The sequence below is a fragment of the Scyliorhinus torazame genome, chromosome 6, assembly GCF_047496885.1.
Source record: "Scyliorhinus torazame isolate Kashiwa2021f chromosome 6, sScyTor2.1, whole genome shotgun sequence".
Lineage (NCBI taxonomy): Eukaryota > Metazoa > Chordata > Chondrichthyes > Carcharhiniformes > Scyliorhinidae > Scyliorhinus > Scyliorhinus torazame.
In genome coordinates, this window is record NC_092712.1 from 111,852,381 (window position 1) to 111,871,311 (window position 18,931).

At 42.4% G+C, this 18,931-nt stretch overlaps 1 protein-coding gene across 3 annotated transcripts in view; it reads left to right on the plus strand.

Moving 5' to 3' along the window:
• Positions 1 to 2,121: 2,121 nt before the first annotated feature.
• Positions 2,122 to 18,931, plus strand: part of cdk14 (cyclin dependent kinase 14) — a 935,572-nt gene continuing 918,762 nt past the window's right edge. For 2 of the 3 annotated variants that reach the window (XM_072508685.1, XM_072508686.1), the window contains exons 1-2: positions 2,122 to 2,676; positions 3,177 to 3,205. In XM_072508685.1, coding sequence (XP_072364786.1) covers positions 2,586 to 2,676; positions 3,177 to 3,205 — 120 coding nt within the window. In that variant the 5' untranslated portion in view covers positions 2,122 to 2,585. The remainder of the gene's footprint in view (positions 2,677 to 3,176; positions 3,206 to 18,931) is intronic. The other variant, XM_072508684.1, reaches the window with a different exon arrangement.

Consider the following 18,931-nt stretch of genomic DNA (forward strand, 5'->3'; position numbering starts at 1 on the left):
ATATTGGGAGAGGATCAATATATTCAAAGCATAAAGCAAAAAATGTCAATTTTGATTGAAAGTTCCTTTGAAGTATGAAATAAGCATGCAAAAAGGAAGTAGACATGAATATTGAGGATACTCTTCAAAAGTAAATTCAGAGAAATTAAACGTAGCAAGAGGAAACTTAGCATGAGGTCAATATGCTTTAGAATTGTATAATTGTTGGGAAAATTTAGAATGATGCACAGCAGTACTTGGCTGTATGTGCATACTGATACCAGCCAAAGAATATTTGGTGAAGTTGCTTCTATATGAAAACTTTGTTGAAAAGGAAGTTGATATGCTTTTATTAATATCCTTAATACGTAACTACCAGTGCATCCAATTTCCTGCAGATTTGGGATTCAAACTCCCTTTTTCACAAGAAAAGCACTTTTTAATTTAAGAAATTGCACCCATCAAACAATTACCCCATACTCAAAAACAATTTAGAAAAAAAGGGGGAATGTACATGACTGATGGTTGGAAGCCATTTCCTGTTCAGCTCAATCTCCCTTTGCTTGTATTAATTAAATGAATTCTTATTGGCAATTTATTAAGTGTGACCAATCAGATAATGAAGATCACTTGCTTCTCCAAACTAGAAAAATGTGTAGAATGTTGGCCTCACAGAAAACTTACAGAGCAAGAAGCTTGCCCATGTCAAATAAAAGGCTTTGATGCTCTGTGGCCTACTAAAGCACTTTATGATTGAATTACGATGCTGATGATGAGATAATTTGCAGCCTCGAGGAAATGTTGGCCTTGTGAACTTCTCCCTTCCCTACCCTGCAATTAATTCTGTGGTGTGTGTCCGGGTTTGATTTTTGGGCGGGGGACCGAGAACGGGTGGGTGGAATACATTGCTTATTTGGCATAAGTGTAAAGGCAGTTTGAAATCTGGCAGCGCTGAACATCATCGCAGTGTATCATTTCCTAAAACGAATGAATCAGGTACGAGTTGAAAGTTACAAGATGTTATAGTCACAGTACGCGCAGATGCGATTTTCCTCAATAACCCCCATCTCTCAGGTTTAAAAGAAACATTGGAAATATGACGATGCAACTTTGAGTTAACTTGAATTAAAAAAACATAATTTTGGAATTGTTTGTTATTGTAAAACATTAGATTAAATGATGCACCCAAGACTGGGGAGGAGAGGACACGACAGACGTGACAAGGGCAGCACGATAGCATAGTGGATAGCACAATTGCTTCACAGCTCCAGGGTCCCAGGTTCAATTCCGGCTTGGGTCACTGTGTGTGCGTGGGTTTCCTCCGGGTGCTCCGGTTTCCTCCCAGTCCAAAGATGTGCAGGTTAGGTGGATTGGCCATGCTAAATTTCCCTTAGTGTCCAAAATTGCCCTTAGTTTTAGGTGGGGTTACTGGGTTATGGGGATAGGGTGGAGGTGTGGGTGCTCTTTCCAAGAGCCAGTGCAGACTTGATGGGCCGAATGGCCTCCTTCTGCACTGTAAATTCTATGATACTTAAGAGGCAAGAAAGGTCCAGAAAATGATTTCTTGCTCTTGGTGTTCGTGTGTCTCGATAGCTTGTTACACAATTTAAATCTGCCTTGGTTTGAGGGTGTCCTTACTGGGTCAGGAGTCCTTACTGCTATTGTTATCAAGCTGGCTACTTTCTTAGCTGTATTTTAAAAAATTCAAGCAGTGATATCCCCAAGCTAATAAGGTTGGGCCATTCACTAAAAAACAGGGATGATTTACAACAGGAGTCTCCAGTCGGGGTGGATAATTTATTAACACGTTTAATCAAGAAACACCACTCCATTTCTAAGCAAAATATGACATGATTCCTCATTTAATTAGGTGTAACCCGTGTCGGGTTTTCCAAGTGAACGGCGTTTCTTTCCCATTGTATCAAACAGTTTAAACGGAGGGGAGGGAGAAGGAGACAAGTATCTGGGATGCGACCAACTCTTGCGAGCCCCGCAGCCTGCGAGGGAGCGAGTGGGCGGGCTTGGGAAGTGATTGTCAGGACGCTCCGCCAATAGGGAAGGCGGTGGACCGTGGCAGCAGCCCAATGGGATGAGAGGGGAGGGGACGGGGAGGGGACGGGGAGCCCCTCTGACTTGTGTGGAGACTGACAAGTAGCGCGGCGTTGAGAGGGTGACTGACTTTCCACTGCCGACTGGGGGGGAAAGCTGAGAGCGGTTGCCCCCTCGAAGACAAAACTCCTCTTCACGCACCCGCACCCCCCCCCCCCCCCGTTCGAAGTGCAGGGCACTTTAGTCCAGCATCGCTTATCTTTGTTTCAGTGGCGTGCCAGGAATTCGCGAGGGAGAAAGGGGAAACTCTTGGATTTAACTTGTACAGAGAGAAAAAAAGACGCCGTGGGGGGCTGTGCCCACACACAACTTCCTGTGTTTGACAGGAGGATGGGGGAAAACCTTCAAACTTAAGTCCGCCGTTTCGCCTTTCGTTTGCTGTCATCCTCTTTTAGGGGAAAGAAACCGGTATTCGTCTGCCTCCCCCCAGCCAGATCGCCTGTGCAGCGGATCGAGCAGGATTCGGAGACTCGAGCGGCTGGACCATTTTCCCGGAGATGTGTGACATGATTTCAGAGCAGTCCGCCGAAAAAATCGGCAGAATGAAGAAGTTGAGAAGAACTTTATCCGAGAGTTTTAGCCGTTTGGGTGAGTGGGATTAATTACAGAAGTTTATTTTTTTTTAAACCACAATGGTGACTGGTTAGTATTTTTCTTCATTTCCTGTGCAGTGTGTTCACCACTGTGAGGTTGCAAATGTCCATTTGCCTGGTGGCGATCTTGTTAAGTCCCTCAACAAAAAAAAAGAAACACTTTCACTGAAGTAAAGCTAGCTGGCGCAGTAATCACACAGTTTGCTTTTATGCAGCACTAGTTTGCAAGGCAAGCTGCTGCTGTACTCCAAGAAAAAGGAAAGCTGTATTTAAAATATTCAACGTTTTTATATGCTGGGATCCCGCAATACCGTCAATCAAACGTTTTGCATTATTAGAACCTATTCTATTATGAAAACACATATCCGAGGCTCTAACTGTTCTAATATTTTTCCCCATCCAAAGATGTACAAAATGAGTGGAATTATTTTGAGATTGGGGAGGTAACTGACGAACTATGCCTGGGTTAATCATATATTTCTCTTTCTTTTTAAGCCTTGAAGAAGGATGACAACTTCGATGAGGTAAGATGCGTACAAAATGATGTTGAACGTGTTCATGTACACTCTTTTTGGAGGGGTAATACTGAATTGAAGTTGCTGTACTGGTTACAATTAGTTCTCTTTGGGAGACTGGGGAAAGCACTTTCTCTGTCTCCCTTTAACTTTTTTTTATCACCAAGGTTCAAATCTGGGTCAGGCACTTGTCAGGCAGGAATGATTTTTGGGCAATTTGAATCCATGTTCGGTGGATCCTTAAAGAAATATTTTCATTCAGAATCTAGCCAGGTTGGGGAAGTTGGATCAAATAGGAGCAGGGGCCATTCGGCCCTTCAAGCCTTCTCTGCCGTTCACTATGATCACGGCTGATGATCAGCCACCTGTTCCCGCGTCTCTTTACGTTCTCAACCCCCCCCCCCCCCCCCCCAAAACCACCGGGAATATTCTCCCTGCATCTGTCCTGTCTAGTCCAAAGATGTGCAGGTTAGATGGGTTGGCCATGACCAACACATGGTTACAGGGATGGGGTGTGAGAGTGGGCCGAGGGAGTGTGCTCTTTCGGAGCGTCAGTGTGACTTGATTTGCCGAATAGTAGGCCCTGCATTGTAGGGTTTCTATGTCCTGTTAGTATTTTACAGATTTGAGATCTCTTTCCCCCCCCCCCCCCCCCCAAAAAAAAACAAAACTCCAGTGAATATAATCTTAATACACTCACATCTCTCATACATCAGTCCCAACAAGCAATCTGGTAAACCTTTGCTGCACACCCTCGAACAAGAACATCATTCCTCGATTAGCTATACCACCCCACTACTGACACAACACAATATTCCAGCTGTGGCATTACCAAGGCCCTGTGTAATTGCAGCAAGCCATCCCTGCTCCTGTACTCGAATGAGGCCAACATACCTGGCCGCCTTTACTGCCTGCTGCACCTGCAAGCTGACTTTTGGCTAATACATTAACGTATTGATACATTGGTCAATTTGAATGCAATTTCTTTCCTGGGTTTGATACTATAAATATGGTCCGATTACAAATGATGATATTGATGCTCTGGATTCTACCAGACCTGTGATCAGTGACTGCTAGGATAATTGATTTGTGGGTGACAATGGGATCAAACCCAAATTGCCTTGATTGCATGTGAACTAATTGATATAAATAAGATGGCAAATGACTTTTGGTGGAATGGGTATTTCTGTGTGCGTTGAAAATGTTCAACTGTCACACCTCTCCTGAGCAAAGGATGAATAAGCTGGACTTGAATATGCACCCCTGATGAAATAAAAGCTCAATCTGTGAACCATGTGTACCACTGATCCCAGTTAACTCTTTTAAAACCTTTCCGTCTTGACGGAGAAATAAACAAGTGGATAAAATATAAACCACAATTGAAATAATTTTTACAGCAGAGATGTTGGGAAGCCATTTAAGTACGTGTTTACAGTGCCTGTGGATTATGTATGTGAAATAAGGTGCATCATTTTTTTAGATTTATGCGTTTCAGTGTAATTCAAGTTTGTAGAACAGTTTGACTAAATATTGTTTTAATGGAAAAGAATTCAGAATTGTGCTCGGCAATCTCCAGTAAGCGCAAAATGTAGCTGCTGATAACTTTCATCCTTGGTGAAATAGATGAAGGTTATAACAGCATTGTTCAGTGTATCGCTACAAACAGAGATGACAGAAATTCGGAACAATGTCAAATGAAAATGACAATCTGCACATATATACAGTGCTGCACAAGACTGGGTTTTGTTTAAAATGTGTTTTTATCCCACTAACATGCAATGCTTGCATATTTGATGGTTACAGTGGGTGCCTTTGCTGCAGTCAGGAAGATGGGAATAAGTGGGGGGCACGGTAGCATAATGGTTAGCGCAGTTTCTTCACAGCTCCAGGGTTCCAGGTTCGCTTTCCAGCTTGGGTCACTGTCTGTGTGGAGTTTGGACTTTCTCCCCGTGCCTGTGTGGGTTTCCTCCGGGTGCTCCGGTTTCCTCCCACAGTCCAAAGATGTGCAGCTTAGGTGAATTGGCCATGATAAATTGCCCTTTGTATCCAAAAAGGTTGGATGGGATTACTGGATTACGGGGATGGGGTGGAGGTATTGGCTTGGGTAGGATGCTCTTTCCAAGGGCCGGTGCAGACACAATGGGCCGAATGGCCTCTTTCTGCACTGTAAATTCTATGAATAATGCATTCATACCTTATGGTGATTGGTTGTGGTACTTGTCAACCATCGTCTCATTTATTTCTGATATTTCCTGGTCAGGACTCCAGAGGTGTGTATATCAGTTATCTACTTTCTTCTTGGCTGGCGTTAAGGTAGGTAAATCAACAGCTTCCATTTGGGGGTGAGGATGGCTCTAGGGTGATGTGGGTGGCAATAGCATCCTGGTATGCAGAGTTAAAACCTGATACTGGATCCAGGCAGATCTGTAATACTCCAAAGTAATGATAATTGGTCAAGCTCCTTGGTTTCTTAATGGAACCTGGAGGGATAGTCCTGTTTCTTGGCAGGATTTTTGTTTTTGGCTGCAGTTAACCCTGAAACCTGATGATCGAATGGGTGGTTATGATCATTAGTTCTTCGGAAAATGGAAACTCAATGGTTTTTAAGATTGGCTTACTTCTGGTCATTGCATATCAAAAAACAGAGCTTTTTTGGTTTGCCTTATCTGTGAAATTAACATCTATAGGTGGTGACTTGGGAGAAATTGACACAACAGTACATAAAATAAGTACTCTTCCTGCATCTGTTATAAAATTGAAATTTGTTTTGGATGCAAAATCTGCCCAACATTCATTTTGTGAAATAATTGACTTGAGCAGTGAATTTGTGTTGCAACTCTATTAATACTTAATGTTGCAGGTGTTTTGTATTATTAATGATCAAACTCATTTAAATTTCACACCTAATTTGTCACATGTAAATTAAATTCAGATTTGAATTTGATTTGTTACTATTGTGAAGCTACAAAGGACACTCTGAACTTCAGATTTGTTAAATTACATTTTTGTGAATTTAAATGTACAAAATACCATCCTTTTTCAGGTTTTCTTTCAACAGAGGCCGTTATGCTCTGAAAAACCTACTTTACAAAAACTGTTTGGGGAGTGATGTTTTATATTGCTGCTTCATAAAATCTTTCATTGTGTGAGAATGGAATGTTGCATGAGCTGTTTCTGTACGTTCAACTGGTATTTGTGAGACTATTTAAAGAAAAGATGATTGATCCTGAAAATTGTTACTCAAAAACATGTAATTGATTTTCTCTCCATATTTCGGAATATAGGGTTAGGGCATGTGGCCCCTGTTCTGCCATTTGATCAGATCATGGCTGATCTTCCACCTTGACACCTATCCCCTTATCTCTTGATCTCACTGACATCTGGCCATCTGTCGGTCTCTGCTTATGACCGAGTCTCCACAGCCCTCTAGGATAGCAAATTCCAAAGAACCATCTGAAGAAGAAAAATCCTAATCATGGTCCTAAATGGCCCACCTCTTATCCTGTGTGCGCCCTGGTTCTAGACCACCCAACCAGGGGAATCATCCTCCTTGTATCTACTCTGTTAAGACCTGTAAGAACTTTGTGCAGTTCAATGAAGTCACCGCTCATTCTTCTAAATGCTAAAGTATAGAGGCCCAGCCTCCCTTCTCCTTGTTGCATTTCCTTTTATGGCCAGCAAATCCTTCCTTGGGTAAAGAGACCAAAACTGCCCACGCTACTCCAGGTATGTTCTGAATGGTTCTATACAGTTAACGCAAAACTTGCTTACTCCTGTACTCCAATCCCCTTGCAATAATGGATAAGATACCATTTGCCGTCTTAATTACTTGCAGCACCAGAATGTTAGTTTTTAGTGACTTGTGAACAAGGGCATGCAGGTGTCTTTAGACATCGATGGTTGTCACTCTGTCATCATTTTGAAAAATGCTCTGCTTTTGTTTTTTTTCCTATAGAAAGTCATTTCCCCACATTACATTTCTCCACATTATGTTCTACCTGCCTTGTTGCCCACTCCATTTTGGTCTGTCAAAATCTCCTTGAAGCCTCTTTGTATCCTCCTCAATCCCATTCTCACCATGTTTAGTCTCATCAACAAAATTGAAAAATAGTTTTGGCCTTTGGTCCCCACATTCAAATTGTTTTTTTTACTTTTTCCAATTGAGGGCTATTTAGCATGGCCAATCCAACTACCCTGCACATCTTTGGGGTGTGGGGGTGAGACCCACGCAAACATTGGGAGAATGTGTAAACTCCACACAGACAGTGCCCCGGGGCCGGGATCGAACCCGGGTCCTTGGCGCCATGAGGCAGCAGTGCTCACCACTGTATCGCCCGTCCCCACATTCAGATTATTGATGTAGATTGTGAATGACTGGGGCCCAAGCATTGATTCTGGCTGTACCCTAATAGTCACAGCCTGTCATCCTGAGAATGATCCAATTACCTATACTGTTTAACTGGGTACGTTTGGTGTCACTGTCATTTTAAAAGGTTTGTCATTACTGAAAATTCGCTAATTTTTCTGTAAACTGATTATAAGACCATAAGACATGGGAGTGGAAGTAAGGCCATTCGGCCCATCGAGTCCACTCCACCATTCAATCATGGCTGATTTCAACTCCATTTACCCGCTCTCTCTATAGCCCTTAATTCCTCGAGAAATCATGAATCATGAATTTATCTGATTACTGCTGATTTCAGTGTGAAGCAAGCAATTTGTTTCAAATCTTGTGTAGCTTAGAGGCAAGTAAATTGCTGCTGATTGCCTCTTTTGTTCTAACAAAGCATGACTCGTGGTTCATTTTTCAGTGGGTAAACCCAAGACAAGGAGCAACACAGTATTATGGTGTTTCAGATCTGTATCATACTTCACATAGATTATCTGCGCATGATGCTGCTTCGAGGAAAAAAACATATTTACATGTGAAAATTATGCGAGTTTGAACAGTGTGAAATGTGAACCCGCCACGAAGTCTTGCATGTGGTGACTATAGCAACTTCCTATCGAAACTGCCAAAATAAACACAAGGAAAAAAATCTATTCTACGTAGTTTTTATGACCTAATATTTGACTTTACAAAGCAAGCGAAGTGTGCAATAATAAAATTTGACTGAGTTGTTTCATTCACTTGTCAATGCTACAGTGCAGAATTTAAATGATTATATGTCAGGCCAACAACTACTTTGATATATGTTGGTGAGCATGGAACAGGTTTTTTTTAACACTTGGTGCCCACTATTCATTTTAGAAAATAACTAAAGCAACAATATACCTCTGTCTATCATGAGGTAGATGTAGTTTGTATCAAACTTGGTGTGTTGGGAACATTCTTTGTACTGGAAAGGATAACTGACCTAATTAAAATTTCAGACATGTTTCAGAGTATGCTTAAAGCTCCATATTATAGAATTTTGTTGTATTGCTAGTTGGGGAAGTGTCAAAAGATGGGTTTTATAGAAGGAATGATTTGGGTGGGATATTTTATTTGGTTGAAAATTAAGAGTTAAAGTGTTCTACTTTTTTATATATTTTAAGGAAAACAGTTGGTAACCTCCTCTGGTTAACTAATAGCATTTCTGGAAAAAATAAACTCTTGCATAACTGCAGTGGTATTTAGTTTGTTTTGTTTTTGCCCAATTATCCCACTTTGTATTTCAGAAATTTTGTAGAACAAATGAAAGTAAATCATAACCTTGCCTCAAGAATAACTCTTCCCCTTTTGCACAAATAGGCCCACTGAGATGTAGTGTGCTATGAACACTCCTGATATTGGATGCATCCTCACTTCCATTGGAGCAGTTAACGCTCCCAGTTGGAGTGTTCCACAGGCCTGACTCATTTTGCCTTTCAAAATGCATTTCTCCAGTCATTAAAATCATACAATCATGAAGGTGGCCATTGGTTTATTATTATTTCCGCTTAAAAGAGATATAAATGAGTCCTATACCTCTGCTCCTCTCCCTAATGTTTAAAAAAATAAAAATGTTTTTCTCCATTTTCACATTTTCCTTAAATTTACACCCCACCCACAAACAGTAAACGGTAACAAATACAAAATCAATCCCCTTAACAATACCAACGATCCCATCCTCTCACCACCCCAAACAACGGCCCACCTGTCAATATATGCATCCAATAAAACAAACCCTCCCACGGTGGAAACAAAAAACAAGAGAAAAAGGAGTCTGGGACCGCCCATGGTCACCATTGACCTATAGAGTCCACCCCCCCCCCCCCCCCCCCCCCCCCCACACACACACACTCCACGCCATCCAACCTCTGAAAGAGTACCGTACATGATGCCCAAGAGTTGTACAACTCCTCCCGTCCACTGCCTCTTGTAAAACTCTTCCCCCCCAACCTCGGCTCCTTCCCCCCCCAACTTTCCACCCCGATTAGACCACCCGGACCCTGTTCTGCCAGGCTCCGATGGCCGCAGCCCCTCCCCCCACCTCACTCCCGTTCACTGGCCGGCTTAAACCGGCTAGCGTGAAGGCCCCTGCCCGGGTCCCTTTCCCCCTTGCCCGGCCCTAGGAAAGCCCAGCAATCCCCTTTTAGCACACAAACCCCGCATATCCACCTACACCCCAAAGAGCCCTCATTTTGAGTGAAAGTCCCATCACTTCCCATGTCCAAATATATACAACATTGGCTCCTTTAGCCCATACACCCGCATGCAGTGAAACAAAAAAAAGAAAATACAGTCAGTTATGAGGTCACATCAGCCCATGGCCGTTTCTCAATTTCTCAGTTCTGCCACAGTCCTTCTGCCTTCGCAAACTCCTCTGCTGCTTCCGCCGTTCCAAAATAATAGTCCCTGAGCTTGTAAGTCACCCTCAGCTTCGCTGGATATACAATGCCGCACTGCACCTTGCTAATGTACAGTGCCCTCTTCACCCGGTTGAAGGCAGCCAGCCTCCTCGCCAGCTCCACCGTAATGTCCTGGTATACACGTATATCAGCTACAGCCCACTGCACCACCCGCTTCTGCTTGGCCCAGCTCAGGACCTTCTCCTTCACACTGTACCTACGGAAGCACGGAGTCACTACCCTTGGCGGCTTGCTCACCATTGGTACAGGCCTCCATGACCAATGAGCCCGATCCAGTTCATATCGGGAGGGATCCTCTCCCTCCCCCAATAGTTTCGCCAGCATCGTGGCAAAATACTCAATCGGCCTCAGTCCTTCAACTCCTTCGGGCAGCCCCACAATTCTCAAATTCTGTCACCTGGATCTGTTTTCCAGGTCTTCCATTTTTCCTCGCAGATCCTTGTTAATGTCCATCACCTTCCACATCTCCTTCCCCATCGAGGCAAGTTGATCACCGTCTCCCTAATGTTAAGGGTTTCTCCAGGTATTGAATCATTTCTTTTTTGTGAAAGTTATTACTGATTCTGCGTTCATCACTCTTCCAGCATTTCAGAGTGATTTTTAAAAAAAAAATCCTTTATGGTTCCTTTGCTAACTGTATATTCTGTTTACTAAACCACCTGCCAGTTAAAACCGTTTATCTCGATTTACTCTATCAAAACCATTTCTAATCTTTCCTCAACTCACTCTGCTTTTAGGAAAACATCCTAGCTTCTGTACTATCTCCAAAATATCTACGTCTCTCCATTCTTGATGTTGTAACAACCTAGCATCTCTAGTATCTCTGAAATATCTACGTCCCTCTGTTCTTAATGCTATTCGTGTAAATCTCCTCTGTACTGTCTTCAACTAAACCATAGATTCCAAGAGCCATTCTCTGAGTAGGGCTCCAATCATGCTCAAAGAATTATACTGCTGTCAATTGCTTAGGGTAACTGCAGACAAAATAACCATTTCAGGATTTTGGTGCTCCTTCAATAGCTTGGGCTGTATTTTCTCTCTATAGACTCTACCTCAGTGTGTTCCACTGCACAAAATGGGCAAGTGTCACAGAAATTAAAACCGAAAAATAAAAAAATGCTAAGATAGAATTAAAAGCCGAGCGTACACAAAATGGACGGGTAAGATGGAGGGGAAACATTTAAGTGATGGGTGAATCCACGATGTTGATACCTTCACCCCTGTCTCTGCTCTGCTGCTGACACCCTTGTTTATACCTTTTTACGTTAACCTCTAGATTTGACCAATGTGCTGCTCTCCTGGCTGGTGTCCCATATCCCACAGTCTTAAAAAATTTGGTTATCTAAAGCTTTGGTCACACCCTAACTCGCACCAAGTTCCATTCATCAACAACCCTGGGCTCACTGACCTACATTAGGTCTGTAACTCCTCAATCTTAAAGTTCTCCTCTTTGTACTGAAATCCCTCCTTCAATATCTTAGGAAGCTCCTCGAGTTCCACAACAAATCTGGCTTCTTGAGCAGACCCAATTTTAATTGCACCACCTTTGGTGGCCTGACTTGAGCTGCCTAGGCCATAAGCTCCAAAAATGGTGTTCCTCTGTGTTTCTTTCTCCTTTTTGAGACGCTTCTTAAAACCTATCTCTTAGACCAAACTTTTGGTCATCTGACTTAAAATCTAATTTTTTACTCACTGATTTTGGTTCAAGTGCTCCTCAGAAGCACCTTTTGGGGTGTGTTCCCTCTTGAACTTCTTGGGTGTGCAACCATGTGTTAGCCTCAGGCAGCTGTTGAGTAAAGAGTCAGAGTTCTGCTCCTTTTCCCAAACACCTTTTATTTTTCCTTGAACACACTCAGCACCAAACTCTATCATCACATCACATGCTCCCAAGGCCACCTGTAGCCTCTTTACATATCAGTGCCAATTATTGGATCAATGAGACATCTATTTGGAATGTCTCTTAACCCATTCCTTAAGTCTCCCCTTCCTTGGAGAAAAAAAATAATTCGGTGAAAACAAAATTACAAAACTCAAAAACATACGCAATTCCCCCCTCCTTTTTTTTCAGTTTGGGAAGGAAAAAACCCCCCCAAAACAGTCACAAAAACATTCCCTTCATTAACAGTATCCCAAAGTTTCTGTGAACTAGCCCCTCTTTTCGTTAAACAGTCAGTTAATTGATAGCTACTGTCGACCCATTTAATTTTTGCTATTTCCCCTCTGTCCAACATCTGCTTCAAACTTGCGATGCCGATCCTTCGCCTTTTCTCATTAACACCTTTTGTAGAGTGCACATTTTCCCACAGGGTTTTATTGTCAATGTGACAATCAATGGGTATGTTACCCAAATCCCCTAATCCCAAAATGTCTGTCAATATCTGAGATATATATGAAAGGCCATATCCACCGCCTCTACAAGGCTTAAAATCTCAGCAGCCAAAGTGCTTTTGACCACTCCTTAATTTCTGTTTCCCACACAAGAGGGCAACATTTACCATTGTTCCCCATGAGGAAAATTCTAAAACCTCCTGCGCTTGAAACCCCAATCACATAAATTTACATAGGACGCATCACTATAAACTGAGTTTCAAGTGCCTATGATCACCTAAAACCAGGAACCTCAAAACACACTCCTGTGCATTTTTAGTTTGACCAACGCTTTATTTGCCCTCATTATGTCTTTCGCTTTAGGATCATTCATTTTTGTACTCCACTCTAAGACATCAAAACTAACGTCCAGTCTACCTAACCAATTCAGTTGCCCAATTAAACTTCGCAGTTGCTCTTTTTCCAACTTTGAAACCATTGTGTCTTTTTGTGAAACCCGACCGTGACTAATTGCTATTGGGCTGATGCTCTCCAAATAAGATTGTTGATGTAAAGTTGCCCTAACTTCGTCTGTCCGATTTCCAGTCCAATATATTTAAAAGAACCGGAAGCCTGATTTCCAACCCTGAATTCTTTTCTCAACCCAGAGATTATAATAGCTTCAAAATCACTAGTCCCACCCCACAAAAAATCATCAACATGCATCATAAAGATGCCAGAAAGATTCCCCTTATGGTGCCAGTAAAACATTGCCGGATCTGCTTTCAACTGGCAACAGCCTAACTTTAACAAAACTGACCTTACTGAAAAATACCAGACCCTGGGTGCATCATTTAATCCATATACACATTTGTTCAACTTCCAGAGTACCCCTTCTGTGTTAGCTGCCTCTTTAGGAGGACGGAGAAAAACGTCTCTCTGAAGCTGCTGTCCCTGCAAAAAGGCAGGTTTTATATCTATAGATTTGCATTCCCATGCCTTTGTGGCTAATAGAGCCAAGAAGATCTTTAAAGTAACCTTTCCTGCTGTAGGTGAATCTACCCTTAAATCCTGATCTTCTAAGTTTTCTTCAAATCCCCTTGCCACAAGCCTTGCCTTTGCCTTATAAGTTCCATCCGGAAGAACCTTTTCCGTGCAAATCCATCTGTGGGATAGAGCTTTGTCCCCCATCCGGTACTTCCGTGTATACCCCAAATTCACTCCAACTATGCAGTCCTTGCTGTTTAGCATCTTTGATAACTTTTTCATCCAATTTGTTGGAGGCCACCAAAATCTCACGTGCATGTGGGCTCCTCCTCCTAGTAGTATTCATAGTCTTACCCATGTTCCGAGACCTTGACAAACTACGTCCCCTATCCCGTCTGGTATCTCGTTCTCTACTGCTTGATCTTTCCCTTCTGCTGCGGAATGTCCTTTCAATAGTTCTCGACCTTTTCCTGCAAACCTGTTCACTATCCGATGTACTATCTGAACTGGCACTGCATTTCTGTGCCCTCCATTTTTGAACTTTGTGTTCCCAATCCATTGTCTTGACACCCTCCCCTGAATGCACATTCAACCAATGCTTATACTTTCCAGTGGTCTTCCCTGCTCTACTAACAACAGTTGCATCCTTCCATTGACTAGACCCTTCAGGCAAGTATGTCACTTTTGTACCAACTTTTGGCAGTTGTCCTTTTGGAAAAATGGCCTGTTCTAATTCATCAGAAGTGTTGTGTTGCTCTACAGAAACCCTGTCTATATCAGTTAATTGGTCCTCATAGTTCTGTAACACATGCGTACCAGATGACCCTGGTTCCTCCTCATGTCAGTCTGCTCTGTCTAAACTGAAAATTTGTAATCTGTACCCATTATCCTTGATGAATGTACCCTAACAGTCTGATTGCCATGTTGCAAAATAATTATTTTGCCATCTATGCCTATGATCTTCCCTGGGCCTTTCCATTCATTAGAATTGTCTCTCTTATAGTATATTATGTCTACTTGCTAAAAAACAGTATTTGATGGCCGTACATTATGCTTAAAGCTCTGTGAATTCTTTCAGAGACTTCTGCCTCCTAAAAAACTTTTCTACTGCTATGTAATGCATTTAAATGCTCAGCAAAGGCAGAGCTAATTGTAGTCCCTTCCCAAGCTGGAGGCTGGTCATCCAAAATGGATGGAATTTTAGGATTTCTACCAAACACTAATTGATAGGGACTATAGCCTCCAATCATCTGCAACAAATTCCTTGCATGTACCTCCCATGCTAAGGCTGAATTTAACTTGCAATTTGGTCTATCTGTCAACATTTTCCGGAGCATGTCATCTATTACTACATGGCTTCTTTCATACACATCATTACTAAACGGGCTTTCCGCAGCCGTATTCATAACTGGTATTTAGGTTTTCTCTCACATCCCTAAACTCATCATTCGCAAATTTCCCCCCATTGTCTGAAATGAATTTTGCCGGTGGGCCCATTCCTGTCCCTATCCATTTTTCCATTATCTGATCCAGGATTACTCTTTTCTTTACTTCGTACAATGGCTGATAGACTAAATCTAATAATAAAAAATGCTAAATAAATATATTGTTAACTTTATCTCCGATCTTAAGATCCATGGCCACAATGTTGTTAAAATCCCTGGCCAAAGGTAGGGTTTACTATCGGTCGCGATGGTGACCTTCTGTACTTCCTACAAACCTCACAGTGATCATTAACCTGTTCTATCAGCTTTGTATAGTCCTTCATCCCTTACCCCTGCATCCTTTAATAAACTTTTCAGCCTCTGAGGAGACGGTTGCGCAAATTGCCTATACAGTTTTAATACGCTTTTTATCAGCTAAAGTCCCATTTCCAGCTGCCAATAACACATCCTTAACAACTGCACCTGAAATATTATTTGTCAGTAATGGAATACTATGGTGTCCCGACTGTGTAAATTGTAAGTCCACCGTCTTTCCAAAAACTGTTGCCGTATCCTGTTCCAGATCCAGTTTCATGTGTGCTTTCTTCATCGACGGTCTGCTCAGAAGCAAAGGTATCTTTCGGTCTGCTCAGAAGCAACGTTTTCTCACGTGATACAACATCCGTGCTAATGAAATGATTCACTCTGGCAATATTGCAAGGGATCACCACTCTTTTCAGCGACTTCAGAGTATTATCATCCCCAAACCTGAAACTTGTGGAACTTTCAAATTCCTTAACCTTGTTACGATTTTCAGCATTCAAAGAGTCCAGGTAACATTTTAAACAGTCAATTCCACACACAGTAGATATGCAGCCACTGTCCAATACAGCACAATTGAAGGATTCTGCAACCAACACCCTCATTACCGGAGTAAAACTGCTTGTTAAGAGGACAATGCCTTCTTTCTGGTCACTATCTTTTTTCTCTTCCGACTCTTCCATGTCATGTGTAGCTTCAAACACTATTATTACATGTTGGACAGTTGAAAGCATAACATTGGGAGTCACACCTAAAACATCGATTTATCATACCCCGGGCATTTCTGGGGTTCATTTTCCTATTTCCATTCTCCATGTCCCTCCTATTATAAGTTTTTTAATGAGTTTCTGTTCTCATAATTTCCGGGTCCCGATCACCTTCCATATTTTCGTAACCTGCTCATCGCCATCTATCTTCTCTGGTCTGCTTTATTTCTGACTGTCCTATTTGGGTCATCAGAGCCATAGGAATTTAATGTTTCCCCAGGAACTTCTTTAAGGCCTCGATCACCTGATCGAATAAGGTATCATTATCCGCAAACTTAACTCCTGTCAAAACCAGGATCCTATCCATATTGGACACTCTAGCACAGTCTGTAACTTAAATGCCAACACAGATTGTGGAAATTCCAGGAGCTGTTTGTGCAGCCTTTTGTATAGTCTGCTGAATTCCATTATATAGTCCTCAATAGAGAGATTCTCTGTTTTCCGGAATCTATCGAATTCTTAACAAGTCACCCTTTTGATAAATGTTATCCATAAACTGTAATAGAGTCTCCAGACCTCATTCTGAGTCTAACTCTTCCAATTCCAGTTCAGAAAATACTTTGCTTCGGATTTTACTCTCATTAGGTAGAGAAAGAGCCAATGCCATACCTTGTTTCCTCTTTCCCAAGGACCTTAGTCCAGATAGGAACTGCACTTCTCCATTGGTCGTACGATCCCCTTTCCGAAAATAATGGTGGATAGTCATATCCGGCCATCTTTATTCTAGGTTCAGCGATATTTTCTTTTTCCTTCTCACTCATTCACTTGGTTGAAAAAAAAAATTTATTCCTGGAAAAGTATCTTTCAACCCTTTACATTTATACAGCAACCATCCTCTGCTACCAATGTTAGCCTCAGGCTGCTGTTAAGTAAAGAGTCAAGAGTTCTGCTCCTTTCCCAAACACCTTTATTTTTTCCTTGAACACACAGCACCAAACTCTTATCACCACATCACATGCTCCCAAGGCCACCTGTAGCCTCTTTGCATATCAGTGCCAATTATTGGATCAATGAGACATCTAATTGGAATGTTTATTAACCCATTCCTTAACACCATGCACCCATTGGGAAAATGCCACAAGGGGACAAACTGGCCATACATGGTTCCTTTCAGATGCACCCTGCATAGCTATGCAGGAATCTTAAATGGACCATGTAATACAAGTGGGCCAAACAATGAAGGATGATTGAGGGAAAGTTGCTTGAGACAGCAGGAGCTATATAAACATGAATTTCTGTTGTTGCAAAGGAGAAATTGCAAATGTTTTTTCCCGATCTCGTAGTACCTTGGCTTGTGAAACATGGGTGGCTGCGAATTCTCTGCATAGGTCTATCTCAAATCTTGAGCAGTTAGAGGTTGTTTTGGGCACCTTCCAGGAATTAATGTTCACATTGATTGGACAACTCAAATTTGCAAAGGATGAGTTCATAGGCGTGTATTTGGCATAGGCTCTTAAAATGCAATGTTTTGGAACCTACCGCAGGCCAGTCTATTTTGCTGCTGGTAGGTGTAAACGAGAGAAGATTAATTAAAGACCTCATAGTAAAGGATCCTCTTGGCAGCAGTAATCTGTTCAGAATAATGTGCGGAAACTTTTACAAATGCATTGAATGTGCGAACATAATTTTGCTAAAAATGTCTGGGTTTGCGTTTTCTCTCTTAGCTTCGGGTTAGCTTTCCTAACAGTTGAAGCCAAGGTTATCCGTTACACAGAATCATAGATAAAATTGATAATTGTAGACTTGTGTCCTTTCTGCTGGTTAGGATAATGGAACTTTAGAAGCTGTTGTGATGATCTGCCTTTTGGTTGTCATTTTGATCCTTGTGCAGATGGGCCAACACCAGATCATCCCTCTTGTCTCAATTGAGTAATTGTTGAATATTGAGCATGCAGTTAGAGCATCACCCATCAATTCTAGTCTTTGTTGACTTCCGATGGTGGCCATGAGCTGAACTGTCGCACAAAAAGTGACACTCACCTGGAAACTTCTTTTTGGATCTTGGATTGAATTTGTTTATTGTCATTTGTACCGAGGTACAGTGAAAAGTATTTTTCTGCGTGCAGCCCAAACAGTTCATTTAGTACATGAAAAGAAGAGAAAATACATAATATGGCAACACAAGATACACTCTCTTTTTGACCCGAGGAACGGGCACCAAACTAGCAAAAAGCCAAACCAACCGTCCACCCGATTTTTGAGATGCCGGCAAACCAACAATCAAGCCACAAAGGACTAAAAGCAGAGAGAGACAAAGACCCCAACCTTGGAACAGCGGGACCCTCGTGGCGAAGCAAACATGGACATGATGGACCCAGCAGAGTCACCAATGCCGACCCAGTCATCGACGGAGAAGATGATGGAGCTCATTTCCACAGAACTCCAAAAGCATGTGGGGGCAAAGTTGGTGATTAATTGAGACTCTGCTGGCCCCAATATGGGGAACAATGGACAGGGTGGAACGGCGATCGGGGACCTAGGAAAGGTGGCCACTGAGCAGGCTGAGTGTGCAGATCACCTCACTTGAAGCCTCTGTAACTAGGTTGGCGGCAACCCAAAAGACACTGAAGAGGTCCCGGCATCAAAACCCCCGGATCACCTGACTAGCAGAGGGCACAATGTACGAGCTTTGTATCGAAGATGCTTGGAAAATCGATTGGGGAGGAGGGCCCACAGATCGCTCTGCCAAAAAAGGAAATCTGGGGAACTACCACGGGAAATACCACAAGTATCAAGATAAGGAGCAGGTCTTGAGTTGGGCAAGGAACACGCGCCATGTAAATGGGAAGGGCGCACCATCCGGATGGGAAGGGCTCACCATCCGGACCTATCAGGGCAATGGCATACTACACCCAGTGAGACTTTGGGTCAAATATAATGACAGGGACCATTTCTTTAACACGCGGAAGAAGCAAGGGGTTTTGTGCAGGGGAATGGACTTGGGAAGAAGTACATGGCAAGGCATAGAACTATGGATCTCTATACATTGGGAGAAGTGTCTATGGGAATGTTTGCTCTCTGGTTTTTCTGTCTTTCTCTCCTCTTCCTCCTCCTAAGTATTGGTTTTGTGTTGGCTCTGGCTTTTTGCCTGGATG